The sequence below is a fragment of the Antechinus flavipes genome, chromosome 6, assembly GCF_016432865.1.
Source record: "Antechinus flavipes isolate AdamAnt ecotype Samford, QLD, Australia chromosome 6, AdamAnt_v2, whole genome shotgun sequence".
Lineage (NCBI taxonomy): Eukaryota > Metazoa > Chordata > Mammalia > Dasyuromorphia > Dasyuridae > Antechinus > Antechinus flavipes.
This window is the reverse complement of record NC_067403.1, coordinates 257,571,901-257,597,325: the sequence shown is the minus strand read 5'-3', so window position 1 is coordinate 257,597,325 and position 25,425 is coordinate 257,571,901. Positions and strand designations below refer to the sequence as shown.

Genomic DNA, 25,425 nt, shown 5'->3' with positions numbered 1-25,425 from the left:
GGGAGCCGGGGAGCCGGGGAGAAGGGAGCTGGGGAGCCAGAGAGCCGGGGAGAAGGGAGCCGGGGAGCCGGGGAGAAGTGAGCTGGGGAGCCGGGGAGAAGTGAGCTGGGGAGCCGGGGAGAAGCGAGCCGGGGAGAAGGGAGCCGGGGAGCTGGAGAGCTGGGCTTCATGGGCCAAGCTGCAGAAATGGGCAATGAGGAGGAACATGACTGAGGGAAACTCAGAAACGGGAGACAGTTCTGAGGAAGTCACACAGCTTCAGGACGCCCACCTTCCCCCCCACGGGAACGGCCTGTGGCCCCACGTCCCATCGGGGTTTCCTGGCCTCCCCTGCGCCCCATGCCCCCCATCCCTGGGAAGCTGATCCTCTGGCCGGCCCCCATTGCTCAAACGGAAAAAACCCGAAGCAGATGCAGCCTCCAAGTTATTAATCCTCTCAAAGCTCGGAGCACTGGGGGTGGGAGGAAGGCTGGTGGGCAGGGACCAGACAAGCTGCTCTCCTGGATGCCGGACTCGCCTTCCCCAGGGCCCCCAGACCTCGGCGGCACCGTTTCCCACCCGGAACCCACGTTGCCTCTCTTCGCCTCGTTCCCTTCAGAGAAGCGGGCCCTGCCTGGGCTACACAACCTCTGCAACAGTCGTCAACCAGGCGCTTTTCCTGCGCCGGCCTCGGAGCCGACTGTGTGCACACACGAGATACGGAAGGACCTGGGAAGGGGAGCTGGGGAAGTGGGTGTGAGCAGCCTTAGAGCCAGCCAGGATGCTGAAGGGCAGGGGGCAGGGGACGGGCAACGTCCTCGGGCTGGCATGGAGAGTGCCCAAGAAACCAGTGGAGGGGGCATCTACGCAGAACTGGAAGGGCGGCTTTCCTACGTCATCATGGGATAAGAAGCCAGCAGGGCTTACTGGGGGCCGAGGGGGCACCAGAGTGCCCACAACCCTCATTTTCCTGAGTTCAAATCCACCTCAGACAACGTTGCAGCTGTGACCCCGTCCAAGTCACTTCACCCTAATTGCCTCAGTTTCCTCTTCTGTAAAATGAGCTGGAGAAAGAGAACCCTCCCACCTCCTCTGCAAGGAAACCCCAAACGGGGCCAGGCGGAGTCAGGCCTGAAAACCCCACCAGAAACGTTGGGGAGCACGACGCGGGTAGCTCTGCCCTTTGGCGGTTGGGTCTCCGGGGAACCGCAGCACCGAGGCGTCTGTCAGGCCAGCAGTGATGAGGGCCAGGACCAGGGGGTCAGCGCAGAAGGTCCAACTGGCCGAGAACCCGGGTGAAAGGGAGCAGGAGGGCGGAGAAGGGGGGGAGAAGTTGGTCTGCAGGACCCGCGCTCAAGATGTCCAAAGGGCAGCTGATGCGGGGAGACGGGCCCAGGACAGACTGAGATCTCCAACCAAGTGCACAAAGAGCCAAGAAAGTGCAGAGAGAGGAGGGGGCTCAGCTCCATCTTTGGGGACCCCCGTGGTCAGTGACTTGAAGATATGGGTCGCAGAGCAATGGCATGAGAACCTAGACAGGATTCAGGAGTCTGGAGAAGGGGCCCCTGGGAAGTCTAAGGGAAGCTGAGGAGGGTTTTCAGTGGAAGAGGGGGACTGTCCCCAGAGAAGAAAGTGTGTGTGAGATCCTGATGGTGGGGAGAGGGTCTCTGGGGGAGGGGGCAGTCTGCTGAATGGGATGAAGGTCGAAGAAGGGGAGCTTCTGAGGGGGAAAAGGAGAAAGGCCTCCTGGGAGGGGGGGGGACAATTCTCAGGGAAGAATAAAGAGCCTCCTGGAGGCGGGATGAGGATGATCTGTTGGGAAGATAAAGAGAAGGGATTATTGGGGGATAAGGATGGGAATCCTAGAGGAAGAGGAGGGGGTTATCTCCTGGGGCACAAAAAAGGATGGCCTCTGAGGAAGGACAAAATCCAAGGTCTCCTGGGGGGTCAAGGAAAGGGACTCCCTGGGAGGAACAAAAGGGACCGCTGGGGGATGAGGGGGTGGGAAGCGGCCCGGGGGACAAGGACAGGGGACTCCTAAAGGGATGAGCAGGGTCCTGGGGTGGACAAATCGGGGTTCCTAAAGCCGGAGATCTCCTGGGAGGACAAAGAGAAGAGGAGGTCTCCTCGGGGAAAAGTGGGGGAGGAGGTTTCCTGGAGGACAAAAAGGAGGCGTCTTGTGGGGGGATAAGGAAGTCTCCTGGGGACAAAGGACAGGCGGCTCCCAGAAGGATAACGGGGCCCCTGGGGGACAAGGAGGTGAGGTCTCCGGGAGCAGATAAATGAGGGGGCTTCCGAGGGCACGGAGGTATCCTGGGAGACAGAGGAGAGGGCGCCACGGGGGAGGAAAGGTGATGGGATCACCTGAGGCAGATAAACAGGGGAGGTTCCTAAGCCGAGGGTCTCCTGCGGGGGCGGGCTCACGAAGCAGACAGGGAAGGGCGTTTCTCGGAGAAGTAACGAGGGGGCGCCTTTGGAGCAAGACAAGGAAACCAAGTCTCCTGGGAGTAACGGGGTCTCGGCGCTAGGGAGGGTGGTAGGGCGGGGCGGTTGCCACGGAGACGGGGCGGAGCCTCGAGGGCGTGCGGGCCAGGAGAGGCGGGGCCACGTGCGGTGATGCTTCTGCGTCGGGGCGGGGCGCGATCCGACGTCACAGCCTCGCGCCCAGTGGTGTCCGAAGAGGGAGAGCGGCGGCGCGCGTCTCCGGCGACTCCGGCGGCGGCCCCAGAGCGCGAGGCGGCTCAGCCCCGGAGGCGGTGCGGGCAGCGGTGCGAGCTCGCCGAAGGAGGCACGAGCGGTCCAATCTAGCCGGTCGGAAGGAGGGCGCGTGCGGCTGAGCCTCGCCCAAGGGACCCTTCAGCGCGAGCCGAGGCGGCCCGACACCGGAGACTCCTTTCCCGGTGCCAGCCGGCCCCGCCCTCCTGTCTCCCGGGCCAATCGGGCTGGGAGCGCGCTAGCCTGCCTCCCCGAATCCTCCAATCGCAGGCGTCATTCTCCGCCCGCCAATCCCGGCCAGACAGGTGCGAAGCCCGACGCGACGGGGGCCAATCCGCAGCAGGTCCGGGCCGGGACTCTCGGCCAATGACACGGCGGCCTGGGAGCGTCGAGTGACGTGCGTCCCCGCCAATCGCAAGTGCGAGCTTCGGGCTCTTCCTGGCGGCGCGCCTATTAGAGCGCGCGCTCCTCAGCGGCTCGGCCAATCCAGAGGAGAATCGCTTGGTCCCTGCCCTCCCGAAGAGTTGGGAATGTCCTACAAACCCATCGCTCCAGCGCCGAGCAGCACCACCGGCTCCAGCACGCAGGGGCCCGGCACTCCCATCCCGTCCGGTGAGCCACGAGCTGCGGAGCCAGGGTGGGGGGCAAGTCGGAGAAACTGAGGGAGGGATGGGAGAGGAGGAGAAACTGAGGCACGGGGGGATGAGGGGGAGAAACTGAAGGGAGGGGAAGGAGTAGGACAGACATCGGCCCGGGTCAGACCCTGAAGTTAGTCCTCCAGAGCCCCGGTGCGTCATGTTCTAGATTCTGGGCTCTAGGTTCCTAGCTCTTCCGCCTGGACTCCGACATGCCATGTTCTGTGTTCTGAGCTCCTCTCCCTTATGACAAGTCTTGTTCTAGGTTCTGTGCTCTCTGCTTCAGGCTTTGGTTTGCCATGTTCTAGGTACTGGCATGCTGTTGTTTTAAGTTCTGAGTGCCACATTCTGGGTTCCAAGCCTTTTACCCTAGCTCTAGTGTGCCGCCTTATATGACCCAAGGCCCCTGGGGTCTGGCTTGTTAAGTTCTCTGACTTGCTTTGTTCTAGGTGCGGGCGCTCACCCCCAGCACTAGCACCCATTTTTTAGGTCCAAACCCATATACTCCATCCATCTTGCACATTCTAAGCTCTGAGCCCACCCCAACCCCACTTGGACATTCTGATATGTTCTAGATTCTTAGCTCCTAGCTCTGACGTGGCATGTTCTAGGTTCTAAGCCCCCCCTCGGATATGCCATGTTCTAGGTCCCAAACTCATTCTCCAGATCTGACGTGCCTTGTTGTAGGTTCTAAGCTTCTGTTCCTGTCTGACTTGCACAGTCTAAGTCCTCCCCCACTCTGACTTAGCACATTCTAGGTTCTGAGTGCACAGCTCTACCATGCCAAGCCCATCCCCCTTCCTCCAGCTCTGGAGGCCTTCTTGTAACTTCTGACTTGTACATTCTAAAGTTCTAATATCCCCAGGTTCTGAAGTGCCATGTTCTAGATTCTGAGCCCCACCTCCATGGGTCCAGATTGACCTGCATGTTCTAGGTTCTGCGCCCCTTTCTGTGCCTTGCTTCAGGTTCTAAGTCCCCTCCCCACTCTTGTGTGTCCTCTTATCCCTTGGGGCCCTGAGCAGAGCCAGAGAGGCTTGACACCCCAGGGGGAGGAAAAGGGCAGTTGGTGCAAAGTACAGGAACCCTGTGAACCAGCTGATTTGGAGCCTCAGCTCTGGTGGCCCAATGGTCAGCACCCTGGGCCTGCCGTCAGGGAGACCAACATCCGGCCTCAGACACTCACTAGCGGTGCAGCCCTCGAAAGGTCCCTTCACCCTGCTTGCCTCAGTTTCCTCATTTGTAAAATGAGCGTGGGGAGGAAATGGCAAACGGCTCCAGCGTCTCTGCCGAGAAACCCCAAGTGGGGTCCCTGAGAGTCAGACAGGACTGAAAAGTAACTTGGCAACAACAGTAAGCTCAGGGGAAGAGAAAAGAAATGTGCCCCCCTCCCCCCGACAGTCACCTGCTGTTCACCTGTCCAAGCCAGGGCCCAGCGCTTGGTTCTTTTTGTCTTTGTCCCCAAGAGAAGGCCCATGACAGGGGGGGTCAGGCAGGGGCAGGAGCGGGAAAATTAAGTCAGGGCTGGCTGTCCGTCCGTCAGATCCAAAGGCAGGCGCTCCGGGCCCGCCGAGATGCCCCCGGCAGGGGGAAGGCCTGGCCTAGACAGCTCCAGGGAGGGGCAGTCTGAGGGAAGCACTGGCCCCCAAGGCCTGCCCCTAACTACTTCTCTCCCCAATCTTCCAAAACTTGCAGCCACCAGCGTCCCCTCCCCTTCGGGCTCAGTTCCTGGAGCCGCCGCCCCCTTCCGCCCCCTCTTCAATGACTTTGGGCCGCCTTCCATGGGCTACGTGCAGGTGAGTGGCTGAGAGGTGGGGCCGGGGGTGGACTAGGGGCGGGCCAGGGCCGGGCCGAGGCTTCCAGCACCGTCTTCTTGCAGACTATGAAGCCCCCCGGCTCCCAGGGCTCCCAGAGCACCTACACAGACCTGCTGTCCGTCATCGAAGAGATGGGCAAGGAGATCCGGCCCACCTATGCCGGCAGCAAGAGCGCCATGGAGCGGCTGAAGCGAGGTGCGTGGGGATGGGCCCCTCCCCAACTCCCGAGGGGGCGGCAGGCCAAGAGGCCGCGGGGGTGGGCTGGCCCGGGCTGCCCGTCACTTTAGCCTTCTCTTCTCCTCCCTAGGCATCATCCATGCCCGGGCACTGGTCAGAGAATGCCTGGCAGAGACAGAGCGCAACGCCCGCACGTAACGGCGTGCCGTCCCCTCTCTCCCTATGGACCTTCCCACCTATTTGCATCACCTTTTGGAGCAGAACCCCTCCCCTCGTGCCCTTCTTCTCTTCCTGACCTCCTCCTGTCCTGTGACCTCCAGCCACACAGGGTGGCGTGGGAGAAACGATCCAGCGCCCGGCAAAAGCAGCAGAGCCGATGCCTCGGCCTCACTGGGCCTTGGAGAGTCCTTGGCCCGGCCCCACCTCCAGCCCAGCTCTGTACTGACCTTCGGCCCCCGTCCCTCCCTGTCCCACGCTGGATCTCCTCCCTCCTCTGCCTGGGGCCTCCCTGGCACCCACCACCGTCCAGCCCTGCCTCTGGGCTGCTCAAGGTGGTGCCTTTTCTCAGCGTCTTTTACTAAAATGCTCTTTTTCTATAAATAAAAGGAGATTTGGAGTTGTTCTCTGCGGACATCGCTGGCTGGCTGTGGGCCTGCGGGGCCAGGGGGATGGTGGCCACAGCCGGGGGCGGGGGGGGAGGACGCCCAGGAAAAGTGCCGGCAATCAGTGCATCGACGTCACGGCTGACTTGTGCCATCCTTCCCGGCTGATGTTCTGGGATCATTTGCTGAAATTGGCAGGGGCTCAGAACACAGACCCTCCAGGACGGAGGGGCCATTAGGGATAAAGGGTAGGGGTCAGGGCTCGCCTTCAAACCCCAGCTCTCTCCCCAATGACCTGGACGTTCATGGGAAAGCCAGCTCGGTTTCCTTGTCTGTAAACGAGAGGGAGGGTCCCAGGTCAGGGAGTGGCGGTGCCGGCCTCGAGGCCCTGGCTTGGCTCCCTAGGTTTAGAGATGCGCCGCCTCCTCCCCCAGCCCTTATCCTTCAGCCGAGTCCTTGCCCTGCCTCCTTGTCTGGGAGGGATGCCAGTTAGGCTCCAGGCCTGCCCAGGGCAAGGTCCCAGGGTGGAGCTGGGCAGGGCCCTCCGCACAGCCAAGCCGAAAGTCCCCCAGCCACTTACCCTTTGCCCAGCTCAGGCCTCCTTGGGAAACACGAGCATTGAGGAGGGTAGCGGGCCTTCTGATTGGCAGGAAAAGTCCTTCCGTAGCCCCCCACCCCTGCCCCCACACCCTGTCGAGGGTGGGCCTGGCGGCTTGGCAAGGCCGTTGGCCCGACAGCCAAGCTAGGCCCCTCCCTGGGGCGCCCGGCTCCCGCAGTGTGATTGACAGCGGGCTGTCTAGGCACTGGGGTGCAGCCTGAAGTGGAGACCCGAGGCAGGTCCGGGCGCCCGGCCTGCTATTCCCCTTCTGCGCTTGGGGCGGTGGGTGGGGTGAGGGGTCACTCTGGAAGGAGATATGCCCGAAGGGGAAGTAGGGCCCAGCGAGCGAGCAGGCTCAGGCCTGTGCCACAGAGCTCCCTGGGACAGGGTGGGCTGGGCCCCCGGAGGAAACCTCCCAGAAGGGGAAGGGGGGCCCAGGGGTCCGGGCTGCCTCAAATGGAGCTCAGCAGTCGGGGAGCCTTTCGGGCCCCCCACAGCTGCTCAGCCCTTCACCCTTTCCTCCCCAGAGCCCAGCCTGGCAGAGAAGTGGGGCTTGGCCCGGGCCCAGGGCCGCTGGGGGCCACGGGGATGGGGGGCCACCCCCAGCTGCTGGGAGGAGGCGTCGGCGCTCCGGGAGGCTCGGGCCGTTAGGAAAGCGGATGCCACAGCTGGGAGGGTCCCGAGGTCCGGGCCAACGAGGCCCTTTTACAGAAAGACGGGCAGAGAGGAAGTAACTTGGCCAGGGTCACACGGTTACTCGGTGCCACCTGTCACTGGGCCGCTGGCAGAAGGGTGAAGGGCTGAGCAGCTGTGGGGGGCCCGAAAGGCTCCCCGACTGCTGAGCTCCATTTGAGGCAGCCCGGACCCCTGGGCCCCCCTTCCCCTTCTGGGAGGTTTCCTCCGGGGGCCCAGCCCACCCTGTCCCAGGGAGCTCTGTGGCACAGGCCTGAGCCTGCTCGCTCGCTGGGCCCTACTTCCCCTTCGGGCATATCTCCTTCCAGAGTGAGAGTGGCCAGTCCCTGGGGCCTCCTACTTCGGGGACTGACCCAGAAGGCAAGTTCCGGCGGTCTGGGTCCCTGTGGCTTGGGAGGGGGCAGCTCCAGGAGGTGGTACCTGGGGAGGGGGGAGAAGGGGGAAGCCTGGAGGCTCTGCCTGGCCTGGGACCCGAGGGGAGCCTGAGCAGCCAAATGCTGCTGGGACGGAGCCCCGGTGGTCCCAAGGCAATTCAGGGGAGACCGGGAGGTGGGGTTCGAGGGGACCTGAGTGTGGACTGCTCTGCTGGGGGCGGGGAGGGGTTCCCAGGGGAGCCCTTGTCTCCAAGGCGTCTCACCCAGTAACCATTAAGTGTCCTGGCCCAGAGCGAGGCTCGGGGCAGAAAAGAGGGAAGGGAATGAGGGGGAGAAAAGGGAGAAAGGGAAGGGGCCCCATGGAGAGCAACAAGGGAGCCCAGAGGGCAGTAGGAGGGGGTGGGGGGTTTGCCACGAAGAGCTATTGAGGAAGGGTCTCCCCGGGGCCTTGGGGGAAGGAGGGATGTTGGGGCAAAGGGAGGAGAGCTGTGCTTGGAGAGGAAGATGGGGGGGAAAGCATAGAGAATGGAAGGGGGATGCTGGGGACTGAAGGGAGAGGGCAGGGAGCGAAAGGGGAACCGAGGCAGAGGAATATGAAGAGGGAAATGGAGAGGGAGCAGGATGTTGGGGCACGTGGGAGGGAGGAAGTGGAGGCCAGGGGGCAGGTGGGAGGGGGGGCACGGGGCGCGTTTGGGAGGAGGAGGAGGACAGGGATGTCAGGACCTAGGAGAGGGATGAGGCCGGATGGGGGAGGGGTGTCGGAGGGAAGAGGGCCCGGCAGGATTGGGGAAGAGACCGAGCGCTGGTAAGCCGGAGAGCCTGGGGGAGGGGAAAGGGGGGCTGGCATGAGCCGCTGGCTGGCTCGTCTCCCCCAGGGGTGGACGCGTCAGCATCCCGTTGCCGCGGTAACGGGGGAGGGGGGCCGCGGCGGTGGCGTTTGAAAGGAGGTCAGAGGGAGCTCGGTTTGAGAGCGAGGGAGGCGGGAGGCAGCAGCGGCTCCTGCCTCCTGCCTCCGGTCTCCTGCCTCCCGCCTCCAGCCTCCCGCCTCCCGCCTCCCTCCTGCGGCAGCCCAGCCGCCACCGCTGCTCTCCTCTGCCCCGGCCCTCCTTCCTCCTCCCTCTTTCCTCCTCCCTCCTCCTCCCTCCTCCCGCCTGGCCGCTCCTCCCTCCTCCCTCCTCCCTCCTCTCCCCTATCCTGTGCTTGCAGCTCCTAGGTTCCCCTCTCCTCCTCCATGCGGGGGGCGGGCGCGGGGCCGGGGCCGGGCCGGGCGATGGGGGTGGGGGGCTGCGGGGAAGCACAGGGCGGCCGGGGCCAGGGCCGGGCTCCTCCCCGAGCCGGGGGACCGGACACCCCGAACTCGCCCCAGCCCTGACGGGCGCGCCCCGATCCCGACCCAGGAGGGAGGCCAGGCGAGGCGGGCGGGCACCGGCCCTGCTGGCCGGGCGGCGGGCAGGCGGGCACCATGCTGATCAAGGAGTACCACATCCTGCTGCCCATGAGCCTGGAAGAGTACCAGGTGGCCCAGCTGTACATGATCCAGGTGGGGCCCCCGCATGGGAGGGGGCGGGGGGGGGCGGCCAGGGGAGGAGGAGGGGCGCCGGAGGAGAGGGGAGGGGGCGCTGGAGGGGGGGCCGAAGGCCACGGGAGACCCCCGGAGGCGCCGAAGGAAGGGGGAGGGGAGCAGAGCCGGGGAAAGGTGACAGGAGATTGCAGAGCAGCTCGAGGTGGGGGAGGGAAGCGCTAAGTGGGGGAGGCAGTGCCAGAGAGGATGGGGGAGGGAGGCCCTGAAGGGGGGTCCGGGCTCCGGGGGAGCCCGGGGGAGCCCCGGGAGGGCGGGGCCGGGCCCCTGACCTGACCCCCCAATTCCCCCCGCCCTCTGCAGAAGAAAAGCCGAGAAGAATCTAGCGGCGAGGGCAGCGGGGTGGAGATCTTGGCCAACAGGCCCTACGAGGATGGGCCCGGGGGCAGCGGGCAGTACACCCACAAGGTCTACCACGTGGGCTCCCACATCCCCGGGTGGTTCCGGGCCCTGCTGCCCAAGGCCGCCCTGCAGGTGGAGGAGGAGTCCTGGAACGCTTACCCCTACACCAGGACCCGGTGAGGCGCGGGGGAGGGGCGGGAGTCCGGGAGCTGCCCGGGGGGCTTGGGGGAGGGGCTGCCCTGGGGGCGTGGAGGAGGGGCCGCCCCGGGGCATGGGGGCGCTGGGCTGCAGCACTGCCCCCCCTCACCCCAAGTGTGGCCCCCGGCCCTCCCACAGCTACACCTGCCCCTTTGTCGAGAAATTCTCCATTGAAATAGAAACCTACTACCGGCCCGATGGGGGCCAGCAGCCCAACGTCTTCAACCTGAGCGGGGCCGAGAGGAGGCAGCGCATCCTGGGTACGGGCCGGGGAAGGGCCTGGGGGGCGCTTGGGCGGGAAGCACGGCCCTCTGGGCCTCTCTGTGCCCCCCACCCAGATGGGCGGGGGGGGGAGTTTCCGCGCCAGGAGCCCCCCCACAAGCCCAAAGCCCGCTGCCAGTGAGGAGCCCCAGCCTGCGGAGCTTCCAGATCCCCTATTGGGAAAGGCAGACACCTGGGGGGGTACCCGGGAGGCCACACAATTTAGAGGATCCCAGTCCCCCGCCCCGCTGTTTAAAGCTCCCCGGCCTCAGTTTCCCCGTCTGTAACCTGGGTTGGATCACGCGCGGGGACGCGGCCGCCGTGCCAGAGACCCCGTCTCCCTGCCCCAGACACCATCGACATCGTCCGGGACGCGGTGGCCCCCGGCGAGTACAAGGCCGAGGAGGACCCCAGACTCTACCGCTCCGCCAAGACGGGCCGCGGGCCGCTGGGGGACGACTGGGCGCGGCAGGCGGCGCAGGCGGGGCCCCTGATGTGCGCCTACAAACTGTGCAAGGTGGAGTTCCGCTACTGGGGCATGCAGGCCAAGATCGAGCAGTTCATCCACGACGTCGGTGAGGGGCGGGGGGCCGGGGGAGGGGGCGAGGGGGCCGAGGAGGGGGAGGGGCCCCGGGCCGCCTCAAGCCCCTCCGGCCCGCAGGTCTCCGGCGGGTGATGCTCCGGGCCCACCGCCAGGCCTGGTGCTGGCAGGACGAGTGGACGGAGCTGAGCATGGCGGATATCCGCGCCCTGGAGGAAGAGACGGCCCGCATGCTGGCCAGAAAGATGGCCAAGTGCGCCACGCCCGAGGGGGAGGGGGCCGAGCCCGCCGGGAAGCCGGGGCCCGAGGGCCGGCCTGCCGCCAGTGCGGAGGGGCCGCCCGAGGGGCCCGAGGGGCCGCCCGCGCCCGACGCGTCCCCGGACTCCGAGAGCTTCTCCAAGCAGTGGTCTGCGTCCCCGCGCTCCTCCTACTCCTCCCAGCACGGAGGTGAGCGCGGGCGGAGCTGCGGCGGCCTGCGGGCCTCGGGCTCCCCGCTTGCACGCGGTTCTAGGGCCCCCCTTAAACGGGATCCTCCGGGAGGTTGTGACTGGGGCAGGGGCTCGGGCCGGGCGTGACGGGGGGCCTTTGCAGGGGGGGTGTCCCCGCAGAGCTTGTCCGAGTGGCGGATGCAGAACATTGCGCGGGACTCGGAGAACAGCTCGGAGGACGAGTTCTTCGATGCACATGGTATGTTTCTCCCTCCTCCCTCCTTCCCTCCTTTTCTTCCTTCCTCCATCCCTTCCTTCCTTCCCTCTCTCTTTTCTTGTTTCCTTCCTCCCTCCTTCCTTCTTTCCATCTTCCCCCTTCCTTCCCTTCCTTTCTTTTTTTCCTTCCTTCCCTTTCTTCTTCCCTTCCCTTCTTTCTTTTCTTTCTTCTTTCCATCCTTCCTCCCTCTCTCCCTCCCTCCTTTTCTTTCTTCTCTTCCTCCCTTCTTCCTTCCTTTTTTCTTCCTTTCTTTCTTCTTTCCATCCTTCCTCCCTTCCTTTCCTCCTTCCCTTCCCTCTCTCCTTCCTTCCCTCTCTCCTTTCTTCCCTTCCTTCCATCCTTCCTTCCTTTCTTTTCCTCTCTTTCTCCCTCCTTTATTCCTTCCTTCCATCCTTCTTTCCTTTCCTCCCTCCTTCCTTCCATTTTCACTCTTTTCTTCTTTCCTTCCCTCACTCTCCCCCTCCCTACCCTATGCCACGCCTGAAGCTAGGGGCCACAGACCCCCCCCACTGTGGCCACTGCCATTGTCCAGGGAGCGATCAGAAGGTCCCCAGACTATATCCACGGCCCCCAGTGCCGCCAGAGGGCCAACGGGTCCCGCAGGCTGCAGGGGCAGCCACCCAGAGCCAGGGGGTCAGGGCCTGTGAGCAGGGGGCGTACGTCCTGAGGGGAGGAGCCCCTCCCGGGCCCGGCCTTCCTGCAGTGTCCAGTTAGAGGCCACAGATTAGACTCTGAGGCACAGACTTCTGTCACAGACTGCAGGGAGGGGCCGAAAACAGGCTATGAGAGGAGAGGGTCACTGGGGAACCCCGGAGGGCTCTCTGGAGATGGTGGCGGTGGCCTTGGGAGATTAGGGGCAGGCTGCTTCTAGCTCCCCCCCACTCTGCCCCCAGCCCCCCCACTCTGCCCCCGGCCCCCTCACTCTGCTTGTGCCCCCCACTCTGCCCCTGGCCCCTCTCACTCTGCTTGTGCCCCCCACTCTGCCCCAGCCCCCCACTCTGCCCCAGCCCCCCACTCTGCCCCAGCCCCCCTCACTCTGCTTGTGCCCCCCCTGCTCTGCAGAAGGCTTCTCAGACAGCGAGGACGTCTTCCCCAAGGAAATGACCAAATGGAACTCCAACGACTTCATTGATGCCTTTGCGTCCCCAGCTGTGGTTTCGGGGGCTTCCGGTGAGCCCCAGACTTCCCTTGGCTCCTCCGAGGGGCGGGCCCGGCTTCCCCTGGAACCTGACTCCGGCCTTCGACCCCAAAGAGCCCCTCACCTCCCTCCCAGGGCAGCGGACACTGGCCGGAGCAAGGGGAGCTGGGAGCTGTCCGGGGTCCCTCCCTTGTGGAAAAGGCGGAGGGGCGGGGGCTGCTGCCAGCACGCCCACCGGCTCCTCCTCCTCCTGCAGACCCCGCAGACCCCGGGGCCGAGGTCACCAAGGGCGAAGGAGACGGGGCGGGCGCGTCCAGGGACTCCGAGGTGAGCCCCCCCCCCCCGCTGGGAGCCCTGGGAATCTCGGGGACCTTTGGGTCCGTTTGTGGCCCCAGACGTGGCCACATGTATGATCCGTGGCCCAGGGAGCCAGAACCAGGGCGGTGCAGCAGGGGTCTTACCACAGGGCCCTGCTTTTGGAGGGTGCAGGGGTGAGAAACAGCAGATTAGTTCCTGCTGAAAGGCCGGGGTGGGGACCCAACCTGTGGCGCCCTCTCCCCAGGGGATTCCTGACCCCGAGTGCCCAGGGGGGGGGGGGCGCCCAAGCACTGAAATGCCCGGCCGGGCCCAGAGGGCCGCCTGCCCCGACTCCGGGGCTGACGCTTCGTCCCCCCCGCAGGGTCTCGGGGCCGGGGAGCTGGGGCCCGAGGCCTGCGCCGTCCACGCCCTGTTCCTCATCCTGCACAGCGGGAACATCCTGGACTCGGGGCCCGGAGACGTGGACTCCAAGCAGGCCGACGTGCAGACCCTGAGCGCGGCCTTCGACGCCGTCACCCGCGTCCACTTTCCCGAGGCCCTGGGCCACGTGGCACTGCGCCTGGTGCCCTGCCCCCCCATCTGCGCCGCGGCCTATGCCCTTGTCTCCAAGTACCAGCCTGGGCGGGCTCTGGGGAAGGCGGGGGGGTGATGGGAGGTGAGCTAGGGAGGAGGCGGGAAGGGGCAGCTCGGGCGGGGGGCGCCACCTCCCGAGGAATAGGCCGGGCGGGGGAGGGGACGCCCGGAGCCGGCTCGGCCGCCAACGCCGGCCGTCCCCCCGCAGCCTGAGCCCCTACAGCCACGACGGCGACAGCCTGTCCCGCTCCCAGGACCACATCCCGCTGGCCGCCCTGCCGCTGCTGGCCACCTCGTCCTCCCGGTACCAAGGGGCCGTGGCCACGGTCATCGCCCGCACCAACCAGGCCTACGCTGCCTTCCTGCGCTCGCCCGAGGGCGCCGGCTTCTGTGGGCAGGTCAGGGGGCACTGGGGAGGGGCGAGGAGGGACCGGCCCCAGCGGGACACCCTGAAAGGGCGGGGGGGGGCCAAGGGGGGGGCGGGGAAAGGGTGGGGGGGGCAAGGGGGGCGGGGAAAGGGCAGGGGGGCGGGCAGAGGTCCTGGGCCCTGCAGAGACAAATCTGGGCTGAGGGGCCATGGGGAGGAGGGCGGGCTCCTGCCTGCAAGGAAGCACTGACCCGGAAGGGCCCCGAGGGCCACAGGAGCCGGGGGACGCGCAAGGAGCCCTCAGCGGAAGGGCCATCCCCGGGTGCGAAGGGCACCCCTTCCTAGGGGCCCCGTGGTGGGAGAGGGGCGAGGGCTTCTTGGTGTGCCCCGCCCCCCAGCGCCCGGACTCCCATCCCAGAGCCAGCCAGCGGATCCACAGCGGGGCCGGCCGGGCCCCTGCCTCAGAAAGGAGCCGGCCGGCGCGCAGGCCCCCACTGGAGACCCCCGAGACACCGGCAGGGAGCCCCTCATCCTGGCCCCACCTTCACCCCCCTCAGCCCAACCCTCTGCCCCCCCTCGTCCCCTTACACCGAGCAGCGCCTCTGGGCAGGGCGGGTGCTCAGGGCTGTCTGCCCTGCCAGGTGGTGCTGATCGGGGACGGCGTCGGAGGCATCCTGGGCTTCGATGCGCTCTGCTACAGCGCCAACGCCAGCTCGGGCAGCCTGGGCAGCAGCCGCCGAGGCAGCGTGGTCAGTGCTGGCGCCTCCCCGTCCCGCCCGCTTCCCTCGGCCCAGGGGGGGCTGAGCCCCCCTCCCTCCCTCCTCTCTTCCCCCTCCTCTCTTCCCCCTCCTCCATCCCTCCTCCCTCCTCTCTTCCCCCTCCTCCCTCCCTCCGCTCCTCCCTCCTCTTTTCCCCCTCCTCCCTCCCACCCTCCTCTCTTCCCCCTCCTCCCTTCTTCCCCTCCTCTCTTCCCCCTCCTCCCTCCCTCCTCTCTTCCCCCTCCTCCCTTCCTCCTCTCTTCCCCCTCCTCCCTCCCTCCTCCCTCTCTCCCCTCCTCCCTCTTCTTTCCCCCCTCCCTCCTGCAGCCCTATTCTAATGCCCGCGGAGTCCGGCAGACAGCTGTGGGCACTGCCACCCTCCCCCAGCCAAGGGACGCCTCCTTCCTTGCAGAACAACGAGCTGCTTTCCCCCGAGCAAGGCCCAGGACGGGACCCGCTGGCCGACGGTGTGGAGGCCCTGGGCCGGGCCAGCCCGGAGCCCGGCTCTCTCGGTGCCCAGCGCCCGCCCAGCGACGGCCCGGCCCCGGAGCCCGACCCTCCGTCCTCGGCCTGCAGGTTGGTGCCTCCAAGCTCCCCGGGCCCGTTAGCGTTCCCCCGGCCCCCGGTAGCGGGGGGGGGGGGGGGTGTCTTGCGGCCACCCTTCCCCCCCGGCTCTTGGACAAGCTCCATAAGGTCTCGGGCCCTCAGTTTCTTCCCCCGCAAAGTGAGGGGGGCGCAGGGGCCGGCCTCAGGGGCGCCTCGGGTGGCACTGACCCAGTGCCCGGGGACCCGGCGCCAAACCTGCTCCTCAGACTGGCTCGGGGAGGGCGGGGGCGGGGAGGCCCGGAGAGGAGGCCGGGGCCCCGCTGGCGCTCTCCTCGCCCACCCACGCTGTTCCCCTTTCTCCCCCCTTGCCTCCTCGCGGGTCAGCCTGCAGGCTGGCACGGCCCCGGCAGAACCCCGGCGGGGGAGCACCGTCTCCTGCCCAGCCCCGGAGGCCGCCGACGGCCCCGCCCGCCTCGACTTCAGGGTGTCTGGCTTCTTCCTCTTTGGCTCGCCCCTGGGCCTGGTGCTAGCCCTCCGCAAGACCGTGATGCCCGCCCTGGAGGGTGAGGGGCCAAGCTGGGGCACTGGGGGGAAGGCGGCCGAGGCGAGCCAGGGGTCACGTGCTTGCCCTCCCGAAGCCTGAGAAACCTCCCCCCGAGTCCGGTCCCCACGCGCCCGCGCCGGCCCCGGAGCCGCCCCCGAAGCGCCAGCCCCTCCAGCCTGCCCGGGGCACCCCGGGAGAAGGGACCCCGCCAGGCGCTCCCGGGTCCCTGAGGGCCCCCCTTCTCTCCCTGCCCAGTGACCCAGATGCGCCCGGCCTGCGAGCAGATCTACAACCTCTTCCACGCTGCTGACCCCTGTGCCTCCCGCCTGGAGCCTCTGCTGGCCCCCAAGTTCCAGGCCATCGCCCCCCTCACCGTGCCCCGCTACCAGAAGTTCCCCCTGGGAGACGGCACCTCCCTGCTGCTGGGTGAGGTTCAGCCAGGGGCGGAGAGGGGACGTGAGGGCCGGGGGAGTGGGGGGCTCCTGGCCAAAGTCGGGAGGCAGGGGGCCCCACACTCTGCTGCTGGCAGGTTGGGCTGGCCCTGGACGGAAGCAGAAAATAGTGGATGGACTTGTGCAGGGGGGGCTGCCTGGGCGCCCGTGCACATGGCAGAGTACTGTGTGTGAGCGTTTATGAAGCGCCTGCTGTATGCCGAGTTGGGGGATACGAAGCAAGGCCAGGAGCCCGCGGCCCGCTGTGCCAGCGGCCGGCCGCTTGTAGGAGGCAGATGGGCACTGGCGGCCTTCCTGCCCGCGTGAGGCCTGAGAAGCAGGAGCTCAAAGGGCCCGGGTCCAAATAGCGTTCTGCTCCTGTCTGCTGGGGTCCCTGCCCCCCCCCCCCCGCTGCTCGGGACACCCCCAGGATTTCGAGAGCTCCCAAAGCCCCCCGCTCTTCCCATGGCACTGCCCCCCACCTCCCCTGGGGGCTAGGCAAGGGGGGGTCCTGGGTCCAAGTCCAGGCTCGGGGAGATGATGCCGTTGGCTGCCCTGTCTGGGCTGTTGGGGAGGCAGCTGGAGCCTGGAGCGGCCCCTCACCCGCCCCGCTGTGCCCTGGCCAGCTGACACTTTGCAGACCCACTCAGGCCTGTTCTTGGAGGAGCTGGAGATGATGGTGCCGTCCACCCCCACCTCAGCCAGCGGCGGCTTCTGGCGGGGCGGCGAGCTGGGGTCCGAGCCCCCGGCCCCCACGGGCACCCCCAGCACGGCCAGCGAGGTGGTCAAGAGTGAGTGCCGGGGCAGCAGGGGGCAGCACCAGCTCAGGGGAGGGGCCCGGCCTGGCAGGAGGGGCTCTGACTGGACTTGCACCCACAGTCCTGGAGCGCTGGTGGGGGACCAAGCGCATCGACTATTCCCTGTACTGCCCCGAGGCGCTCACGGCCTTCCCCACGGTGACCCTGCCCCACCTCTTCCACGCCAGCTACTGGGAGTCAGCGGACGTGGTGGCCTTCATCTTGCGCCAGGTGGGAGGGCGGGGAGGGGCGGGGGAGGGGCTCTGCGGGGGCTTGGGCTTCTCCCTCTCCCCCTCCCCAAGGGGGGCCCAATCAGGGAAGAGCCTGGAATCCGCAGAACCACAGAACATCAGGGCTGGGAACATTCTTAGAACTGGGACGAGGAACGTCGGGACTGGGAACATTTTTAGAACCGGGACACAGAAGGTCAGGGCTGGGAGGGCCCTTAGAACCAGGACACAGAACACGAGGACTGGGAACACTTAGAACCGGGACGAGGAACATCAGGGCCGGGCCACAGCCCTAGGACAGCCAGGGTCAGTCTCGCTTGGCCGATGGGGAGGCCCACAGGGGGCCGGCCCCACGGGGGAGGGGGGGGCGGATGGGAGCCGAGCCCCCTCTCGGCCCCAGGTCATCGAGAAGGAGCGGCCCCAGCTGGCCGAGTGTGAGGAGCCGTCCATGTACAGCCCGGCCTTCCCTCGGGAGAAGTGGCAGAGGAAGCGGACCCAGGTCAAGATTCGGGTACGGCACTGTCTGCCCCCCCCGCCCCCTCCTCCTGGTTCAGGCTTCACCCCAGGCCCTCCCCCCTCTCCCGCAGAACGTGACCTCCAACCACCGGGCCAGCGACATCGTCGTGTGTGAGGGCCGGCCGCAGGTACTGAGCGGGCGCTTCATGTACGGGCCCCTGGACGTGGTGACGCTGACCGGAGAGAAGGTCAGTGCCCGGCGGGTGGGCCTGGCGGGAGGGGTGTGGGGGGGCAGCGGCGGGGACGCCCCCTGGGAACCCCAGCTCCGCCCTGGTGCCCGTGCCCAGGGTCGCCAGCTGCTCCCTTCCCCGCCCCCTCCACATTAGGTGGACGTCTACATCATGACCCAGCCCCTCTCCGGCAAGTGGATCCATTTTGGCACCGAAGTGACCAACAGCTCGGGCCGGCTCACCTTCCCGGTGCCCCCCGAGCGCTCCCTGGGCATCGGCGTCTACCCCGTCCGGATGGTGGTCAGGTAGGGGCCGGGACGGGCCCGGGGAGGCCGAGCGGCCGGCTCCCCGCGGCCTCGCACCCAGCACTCTGTCCCCTCTGCGCAGGGGGGATCACACTCACGCCGAGTGCTGCCTGACCGTGGTGGCCCGAGGCACCGAGGCCGTGGTGTTCAGCATCGACGGGTCCTTCACGGCCAGCGTCTCCATCATGGGCAGCGACCCCAAAGTGAGGGCTGGAGCTGTGGACGTGGTCAGGTTCGAGCGGGCTCCCTTCCCGGCCCCCCGCCCCCACGCTCTCAGTGGGACCTTCCCGGCCCACCTCAGGCCCTGGGCCGAGTCTCTGGGCCCGGGCTGGGCTGCGCCATCCAAAGGGGGGATCTCGCCCGCCTCGCCGCGGGGGCCGGCCCGTCACTGTCGCTGCCCCCGCAGGCACTGGCAGGACTCGGGCTACCTGATCGTGTACGTGACGGGCCGGCCGGACATGCAGAAGCACCGCGTGGTGGCCTGGCTGTCCCAGCACAACTTCCCCCACGGGGTGGTCTCCTTCTGTGACGGCCTCACCCACGACCCCCTGCGGCAGAAGGCCGTGTTCCTGCAGAGCCTGGTGCAGGAGGTGAGGCCCCGGGTCCAAACCTGCCCTGGGAGCCCCCCAGCTCACTGGGGCCCCGGGCAAATCCCACCCCGAGCTGCTGGGGGGGGGGGGCGCAGAGGCCGGATGGAACTGTGGTGGCTGACCGGCCTGCCTGCGGCCACAGGTGGAGCTGAACATCGTGGCCGGCTACGGGTCCCCCAAGGATGTGGCCGTGTACGGGGCCCTGGGGCTCCCCCCCAGCCAGACCTACATCGTGGGCCGGGCGGTCCGCAAGCTTCAGGCCCAATGCCAGGTGAGCGGCCGGGATTGTGGGGGTGCAGCGGCCCCCCTTCCTTGCAGGCGGCTGTGCCTCCCGGGGGCCGGGACGGGAGGGCTGCAAGTTCAAATCCAGCCTGGACCACCCCTTGTGGGCCTGCCTGCCTCAGTTTCCTCAGTTATAAAAAGGGGCTAATAGCACTTCCCAGGTTTGTAGTGAGGATCCAGTAGCGCTCTGTACAGTGCGGGGATCTGACCCAAGGCTTCCCCGCTTAGCCTTGGGAGGGGGGGTCCCTCAGCAGAGGGTTCCCCACCCTGCTCGCCCCCCCCCCCCAGCACTTTCTCTCCCCGCAGTTCTTGTCCGAAGGCTATGTGGCCCACCTGTCCCAGCTGGAAGCCGGCGCCCACCCCCACGCCCCCCAGGCCACGCCAAGGACAGGACTGGCCAAGAGCAGTTATGTGGCAGCTCCCGTGGACTTTCTCCGCAAGCAGAGCCAACTGCTCCGCTCGCGGGGGCCCAGTCAGGCGGATCGGGAGGGACCCGGGACCCCGCCCACGGCCCTGGCCCGGGCCAAGGCGCGCAGCGTCAGCCTCAAGCTGGACAGCGAGGAGTGACCCGCGGGCCCCGCACAGGGAACTGCTCCTGGATGGACGATCCCCCCAGCCCCGCCCCGAGGCGGAGGGGGCCGGCTCCGTGCCCACCTCCCCAGACTCCACCCCCGGGCGCGCGCCCTTCAGTTCTGTGTGTCTCTCCCCCCCCCTTCCCAGTCAATGTGTTACAAATCCCTTTAATGTGAGGGGACCGCCCGGGGAGAGGGCAGGGGGGCAGGGGCCCCGGAGGCTTCCACGACGTGTGAAACTGTGAACATTAAACCCACCCCCCACCGTGGCGTAGCGTGCTCTGTGGTGCCGGCCCGCGGGGGTGCCCCGACCTCATCCGGCCCTGGGGCCCCCAGGAAGGGGAGGGGCTTAACCCGGGAGCCCCAGCTCTGCCATGTACGGCAGGGCCCTCCCCACTCCACCCCCGATGAGGGGCACACAGTGAGCGGCAGAGCTGGAATTCGCACGCAAGTCCTCCGACCGCTCTCCCCTTCCTCCCCCACCCCCCCTCGCCTGGCTCCTCAAAGGGCAAGGCTCTCTCCTCAGCCCCGCCCCTTCCCCCCCCCCGCGCTGACGGGAGCCGCGAGCCCCGCCCCTCGCCTCTTCCGGGGTCGCGAGCACAGAGGAGCCGGGACTCAGGCGGGCAGATAAATACGAGATTTATGCGGGGGGCGGGTCACGAGAAGATGCCCTGGAAGCGGGCCTTGTCCTCCAGGTCCTTCTGGCGCAGCCGGTGCTGCAGCTCCCGCAGCTCGCGGCTCACCACCGGGCCCAGCGCCGGCTGCAGCTGCAGCACTTTGGCGAAGTCGGCCTGCGCCTCCTGCGCGTTCCACACGGCCGCGTGGGCCTTGCCCCGCTTGAAATAGGCCTTCACGTTGTCTGTGGGAGACGGGCGCCGGGAGTGAGGGGCGGAGCGCGCGGGGAGGGGCGAGGGGCGGGAGAAAGGCGGGACTGCGGGATGAAGGGGCGCGCAAAGGGCGGGGCGTGCGGGGGGCGGGTCCTCTTCGCCCCACCCCCTCCCCGTACTCCCTCCCCCCGGCCGCTCCGCACTCACCCTCGTACTTATTGAGGATGGAGGAGCAGTGATCCAGAACCTCGTAGTACTCCTGGGCCACCAGCTTGCACTGGCAGTAGTTGAGCAGCAGCGGCGTGATCTGCAGGTCCAGCTGGATCCAGTCGGCAGAGCCGGGCTGCTCCTGGGGGCGGGCAGAGAAGGGCGGGTCAGGGGGGCGCCCGGGGGCCTGGGCCGCCCCGGGCCCCTGTCCGGGCCCCCACCTTCATCTGCAGGTTCTTGAGGCAGGCGATGGCGTCGTAGTACTTGACGGAGGCCTCCTTGATGCGCCCCTCCCGGTACAGGCGGTTGCCCTCCTCGTGGATCAGGGGGACGGCCTTCATCTTCTCCTCGTCGCTCATGGCCCACGGGTCCTGCTGGTACGTGCCAGGAGCCTCGACCTGCGGGCACAGAGGGCGAGATCACAGCTCGGGAGGGCGTGGAGGCCTCTGCGGCCCCGCACAGCAGGTGGGAGCATCCCCGCCGAGGAGACCCTCCTGTGTCATCTTCTCCGGGTCAGAGCTTGGAACACAGACCATCCGAGCTGCAAGGGGGTGGGAGAACATGGAATATCAGAGCTGGGGGGCCTTAAAACATGGACCATTAGAACTTGGGGGCCTTAGAACTTGGCAGCTATGAGGGGGCATCTATATAGAGAGAATGTAGCCCATCTAAGTTACGGGGTGTAGAACATGGAACATTAGAGTTGGGGAAGGCCTTAGAATATACAGTATTAGAACTTGATGGGGGGAGGAAGGGGGCTTAGAACATAGACCATCCAAGCTACGAGGGGATGTTAGAATATGGAATATTAGAGCTGGGGGGCCTTGTAACATGGACCATTAGAACATGGGGGACCTTAGAAGATGGAATATCAGAGCTGGGAAGCATTAGAATATACAGTATTAGAACTTGGGGTGGGGGCTTAGAACACAGACCATCCAAGCTACAAGGGGGCATTAGAACATGGAACATTAGAGCTGGGGGGCCTTAGAATATACAGTATTAGAACTTGAGGGGCCTTGGCACATGGACCATCTTAGCTACAAGGGGGTGTTAGAACATGGAATATCAGAACTGGGGGAGCCTTAGAACACAGACCATCTGAGCTGCAGGGGGAGCACATGAGCTTGGCAATCAGCTTGCTCATCCCCCCATTTTAAGCACCAGGTCACGTGAGGAGGCAGAATTTAAAGCAGGAGCCCCTCTTGCTCAGCTCCGAGAGGCCGCTGGGCTGCTCACTAAGCCCCAGGACCCCTCCCGCTCTCCTCTCCTGGCCCACCAGACACTGCTCTGCTTCCAGGCCCCGCCACACTGGCCTCTGTGCCACTCCCTGCACGTGGTCTCCCCAGATGCCCAGACCTTGGCACGGTGCCGGACACTTGATGAACGCTCACTGCTCAATCGGCTAAACAGGGAAGGAGCCTCAGTTTTCCAGCCTATAAAATGGGGCTTCCTTTCCCGGCTTTCTGAGGACCCAAAGAGACAAAGCACAAGGAGCAGTGTCCTGTCACTGCTCTCCCACCACGGTCCCTCCTCCCATAGTCTGGGACTCCATCGATAGCACACTCCCTCCCCCAGTGCAGATTGCTACTTGCAGATGTTTGGGGAAGGGCTGCAGCTGAAGGGCCCTTGGCTCTAAGCAAGGCCGGTCCCCAAGCCCCAGGCCCACGATGGGGCCCATCGGGCACGCTGAGACTGCCATGGAAGCTGCGTGGGTGCCGAGGAGGGCCCTGGGCAGGGCGCTGCCCCCCAGCTGGACCCCCCTCCCCCAGCCGGTGCCCCCCGGGCCGCTCCCCTTGAGCCTCACCTTGATCATTTCTATGTGGAAGATGAGGGGCTGGGGGCGCTGCTGCAGCTCGTCCAGGTCGGCGTGGCCCAGGGAGCTGTGCTCCTGCATCTGGGCGATGCCGCAGCAATGCCGCTGGCCCTCCAGGGGGTCCTTGCCCGCCGCGATGTTACGGAGACTCTTCGACACCAGCGGGTACAGGACCACGTGCTGCGGGATGAGGAACAAGGCTTCAGAGCTGAGAGGGGCTGGGGACAGGGGACGGCAAGTGAGGAGGAACCTTAGAACAGGGGATGGCAGGTGAGGAGGGGTCTTAGGACAGGAGACGGCAGGTGGGGAGGGGCCTCTGACTGTGAGAGCTAGACACAGGACCAAGAATGGGACCCCAGGCGGTCAGAGTAGAGGAGTCCAGACTCACTGCCCACCGCCCGGTTGCCTTTCGGCCGGGGAGCAGCGGAGTCAGGAAACCTTCTCCCGGGGCCCAGAAAAGGAAGGAAGGAAGTGCTAATGGACCAGCACATCCAGAGGCCTGATGTCCCTCGGCCCCCCGGACCAGATCTGGGATCTGGGGCTCATCACAGGGAGGGGGCCACGGGAGCGGGCCCGGGGCAGGGGCGTTCCACATCAGGAAGAAACTTCCCAGTGAGGCCGGGGGTCCGCACCAGGGGTGTCCCCACTTCCTGGAAAGCTTCAGGGAAAGGCCAAGGACCCCCAGGCGGGGACTCTGGGGGGGAGGGTGAGATCCAGTGATAAGATCCTGGCCCCTGCTTTGTGGGCAAGCTTCCTCCTCAAGGCCCAAAATTCAGCGGGATGAGGGGGCGAGGCCCACGGACCCCCTGCACAAGAAGCCCACGCTTACCAGCGCTGGGGGGGCGGGGAGGGGATGATGCCCTCTGGCCCTTGGGGCTGGCGGGGAGTGACCACTCCAGTTCCCGACTACACCTCTGCTGACGGCTGTGGCCACCCCCTCCACGTCCCAGTGACCCTCAGACCGCTGCCCTCGCCATCCCATCTACACCCTCACTGACCACCCCTCAGCCATCCGGTCTATAGCGCCCCCACCCCCACCCCCGGACGGCTGCCCTGGCCATCTCCTCCCCCTCCCGGGGCCCTCAGACGGCTCCGGCCGCGCCAGCTGGTCACCTCGCTGCCCCCCTCCCTCCCCCGCCCGCCCCGCTCACCTTCACGTCGCACAGGAACTCGGCCACCTCCCCGGGCCGCATGCTGCGCACGATGGTCTCCCACACGGGCAGCTTGAACTGCTTGCCCAGGATGAGCTCCATGGGCTTCCCCCGCTGGCGGCTGTCATCGATGACCGCTCCCTCCTCGTCGCTGCGCAGGGTCCGGAAATGGAAGGTGGCCTGGGGGGCGCCAGCGGGTCAGCGGCCGCTGCACGGGCCGATCCCGCCCGAGAGCCGGGGGTCCCCGTGGGGGCGGAGCACCCCCTCCCGGGCGACCCTCCCGTGCGGCCCCTCTGTCCGAGGGCCGGGGGGAGGGGCCGATGCCGAGGAGGACCTCAGTAAGAACAGCGATATAGGGCACTTCCCGCCCTGCAAAGCGCTCCGTGCGTGGGTACGTGCCTTGCAGATCTTTGTAACCACAGGGGCACAAGCTGCTACCGACCTTCCCATTTCACGGAGTGAGAAACTGAGGCTCAGCTGTCCTTCCAGCCCTCCCGGATAGGACTCAAACTTGGCTTTCAAACCCCAGTCCCCTAGCTGCTCCCGCACAGGGCGGAGCCTCCTGCTCGGCCACGAGGCGGCGCTGTAGGACGAATGACAGGCAACGCCCAGGGCCACAGGGGCGGTGCTTAACGACCAGGGGCGGAGCCGACACGCCCGGATCCGCCCCCACAGCAAACTCTGGCCAATCGGGGCGAGCAAGCACGTGAGTGCTGCGGTCGCGGGCCAACGGGGTCCTTGAAGCTGCGCGGCCTCCCGCTCCGGCGCCTCCCCCCGCCCCGTACACATAGCGGGACCGCAGAACGGCGGAGAATACCTTGGTCCCGTCCTGGAAATCGGGCAGCTCCCCGGTGCCCTCCTGTACAACCCGCTTCTCGATGCCCTCTGCCCGCAGCTTCTTAATCAAGTCCGCCATCCTGCTTCTCCGATGCTCTGCTCTCGGAACCTTCCGGACGATCTCGGCAACTTCCGGAAACGCTTCGTTTTAGCAACTTCCGGAGCCGCAGTTTCGGCAACTTCCGGAGACGGCTGCGGAGCCATATTTACTGAGGGTAGAAGCCAGAGAGGGTGACACATGCGCAGATCGATCCCTTTTCCGCCCCGCTGCTCCGTTCCACTTCCCTGCGGATGAGGGACGGTCACTCTGGGCCCGGAAAGGCCGAGCAGTCACCCAATCGGCAAACTAGAGCCTTTTTAATCTAACCCGGCTCGCGGCGGAACCAGAAGTCCCCGCCCCCTGCGACAACGGGCCAAGGGCGCAATTTAGCCCTCTGCTCGAAGACTTCTGGTGATGGAGAGCTCACTACCGAGCTGGAGGATGGCTCGGGTTGTTAGGAAGTGATTCTTTTCATCAAGCTAAAATCTTCCTCTTCATAACTCGCCCCACTTTTCCTGGATCTGATTCCGAAGAATCGGGCAGTGGGCTGCACTGGGAGGAGCACTAGGTCTACAGTTTAAACCCCATCCCTGCCCTGCTGGCTTATGTGAACTTGGGCGAGTCACGTAACCCATCGTGCCTCAGTTTCCTCACCTAAAAATGAGGATGGAAGGAGGGACTCGATGAACCGTTCAGCCTTAAGGCTGATCTTCCACTTCCCCGACAACGGTTCAGTTACTGGAAGACAGTGGCGGCCCTTCAGTCTTCGGCGTCCGGAGAGATCTGTTTTCAAATGCTGCCTTCTCCTTACTACCTGTGGGATGCTGGCACGGGCTTTGCCGTTTTGTGAGCTCGTGGCCTTTGAAATGGCTCTTCCCTCGGATTTCATCTCCTGTGACTTGGGGGGCACCTCTACTACTCCGTCCCTGTGTTCTAACCTCTGACCAGCGTTGTCTTAACTTTCTGTACACATTATTCCAACTGCTTTTCAGAAGTTGTTCAATGAAAAAAAAACTAATGTGCTGTTTCCAGTATCTTCTATCATATAAACTGGAAGTTACTGGGGAAAGGGAATGAGCATTTATGTGGGACCTACTATATGCCAGACACTGTTGCTCAGATATGATCTCATTTAATTCTCACAATAATCCTGGAAGCTAGATGCTGTTATTACCCCCATTTAAAATGGAGGAAACT

The 25,425-nt window shown here is 66.0% G+C and overlaps 3 protein-coding genes across 4 annotated transcripts; 2 read left to right on the top strand and 1 right to left on the bottom strand.

Annotated features, from left to right (window-relative positions):
• The first annotated feature begins 2,845 nt into the window (after positions 1-2,845).
• On the top strand, positions 2,846-5,941 carry CDK2AP2 (cyclin dependent kinase 2 associated protein 2). Its single transcript, XM_051964093.1, has 4 exons — positions 2,846-3,306; positions 5,022-5,122; positions 5,206-5,338; positions 5,451-5,941. The coding sequence occupies exons 1-4, from the start codon at positions 3,225-3,227 to the stop codon at positions 5,516-5,518; spliced, it is 384 nt and encodes a 127-aa protein (XP_051820053.1). The 5' UTR covers positions 2,846-3,224; the 3' UTR covers positions 5,519-5,941.
• Positions 5,942-8,884: 2,943 nt separating this feature from the next.
• Positions 8,885-19,619, top strand: PITPNM1 (phosphatidylinositol transfer protein membrane associated 1). The gene is made up of 23 exons (XM_051967470.1): positions 8,885-9,127; positions 9,470-9,684; positions 9,845-9,966; positions 10,318-10,542; positions 10,629-10,955; positions 11,100-11,195; positions 12,276-12,383; positions 12,608-12,678; positions 13,031-13,278; positions 13,451-13,640; positions 14,251-14,358; positions 14,780-14,943; positions 15,298-15,476; positions 15,713-15,883; positions 16,515-16,679; positions 16,768-16,916; positions 17,316-17,426; positions 17,503-17,619; positions 17,758-17,906; positions 17,989-18,138; positions 18,313-18,496; positions 18,639-18,767; positions 19,085-19,619. The coding sequence occupies exons 1-23, from the start codon at positions 9,050-9,052 to the stop codon at positions 19,343-19,345; spliced, it is 3,717 nt and encodes a 1,238-aa protein (XP_051823430.1). The 5' UTR covers positions 8,885-9,049; the 3' UTR covers positions 19,346-19,619.
• A 331-nt stretch (positions 19,620-19,950) lies between these two features.
• On the bottom strand, positions 19,951-24,352 carry AIP (aryl hydrocarbon receptor interacting protein). 2 transcript variants are annotated; one of them, XM_051967472.1, is made up of 6 exons: positions 24,169-24,352; positions 23,352-23,531; positions 22,192-22,380; positions 20,606-20,782; positions 20,393-20,526; positions 19,951-20,209 (listed from the first exon to the last, which is right to left on the bottom strand). In XM_051967472.1, exons 1-6 carry the CDS (start codon positions 24,265-24,267, stop codon positions 19,966-19,968), a joined length of 1,023 nt encoding a protein of 340 aa, XP_051823432.1. In that variant the 5' UTR covers positions 24,268-24,352; the 3' UTR covers positions 19,951-19,965. The 2 variants fall into 2 exon arrangements, with proteins under 2 accessions (XP_051823432.1, XP_051823431.1); XM_051967471.1 differs by having other exon boundaries at positions 19,973-20,209; positions 20,385-20,526; positions 24,169-24,340.
• Between the last annotated feature and the right edge of the window lie 1,073 nt (positions 24,353-25,425).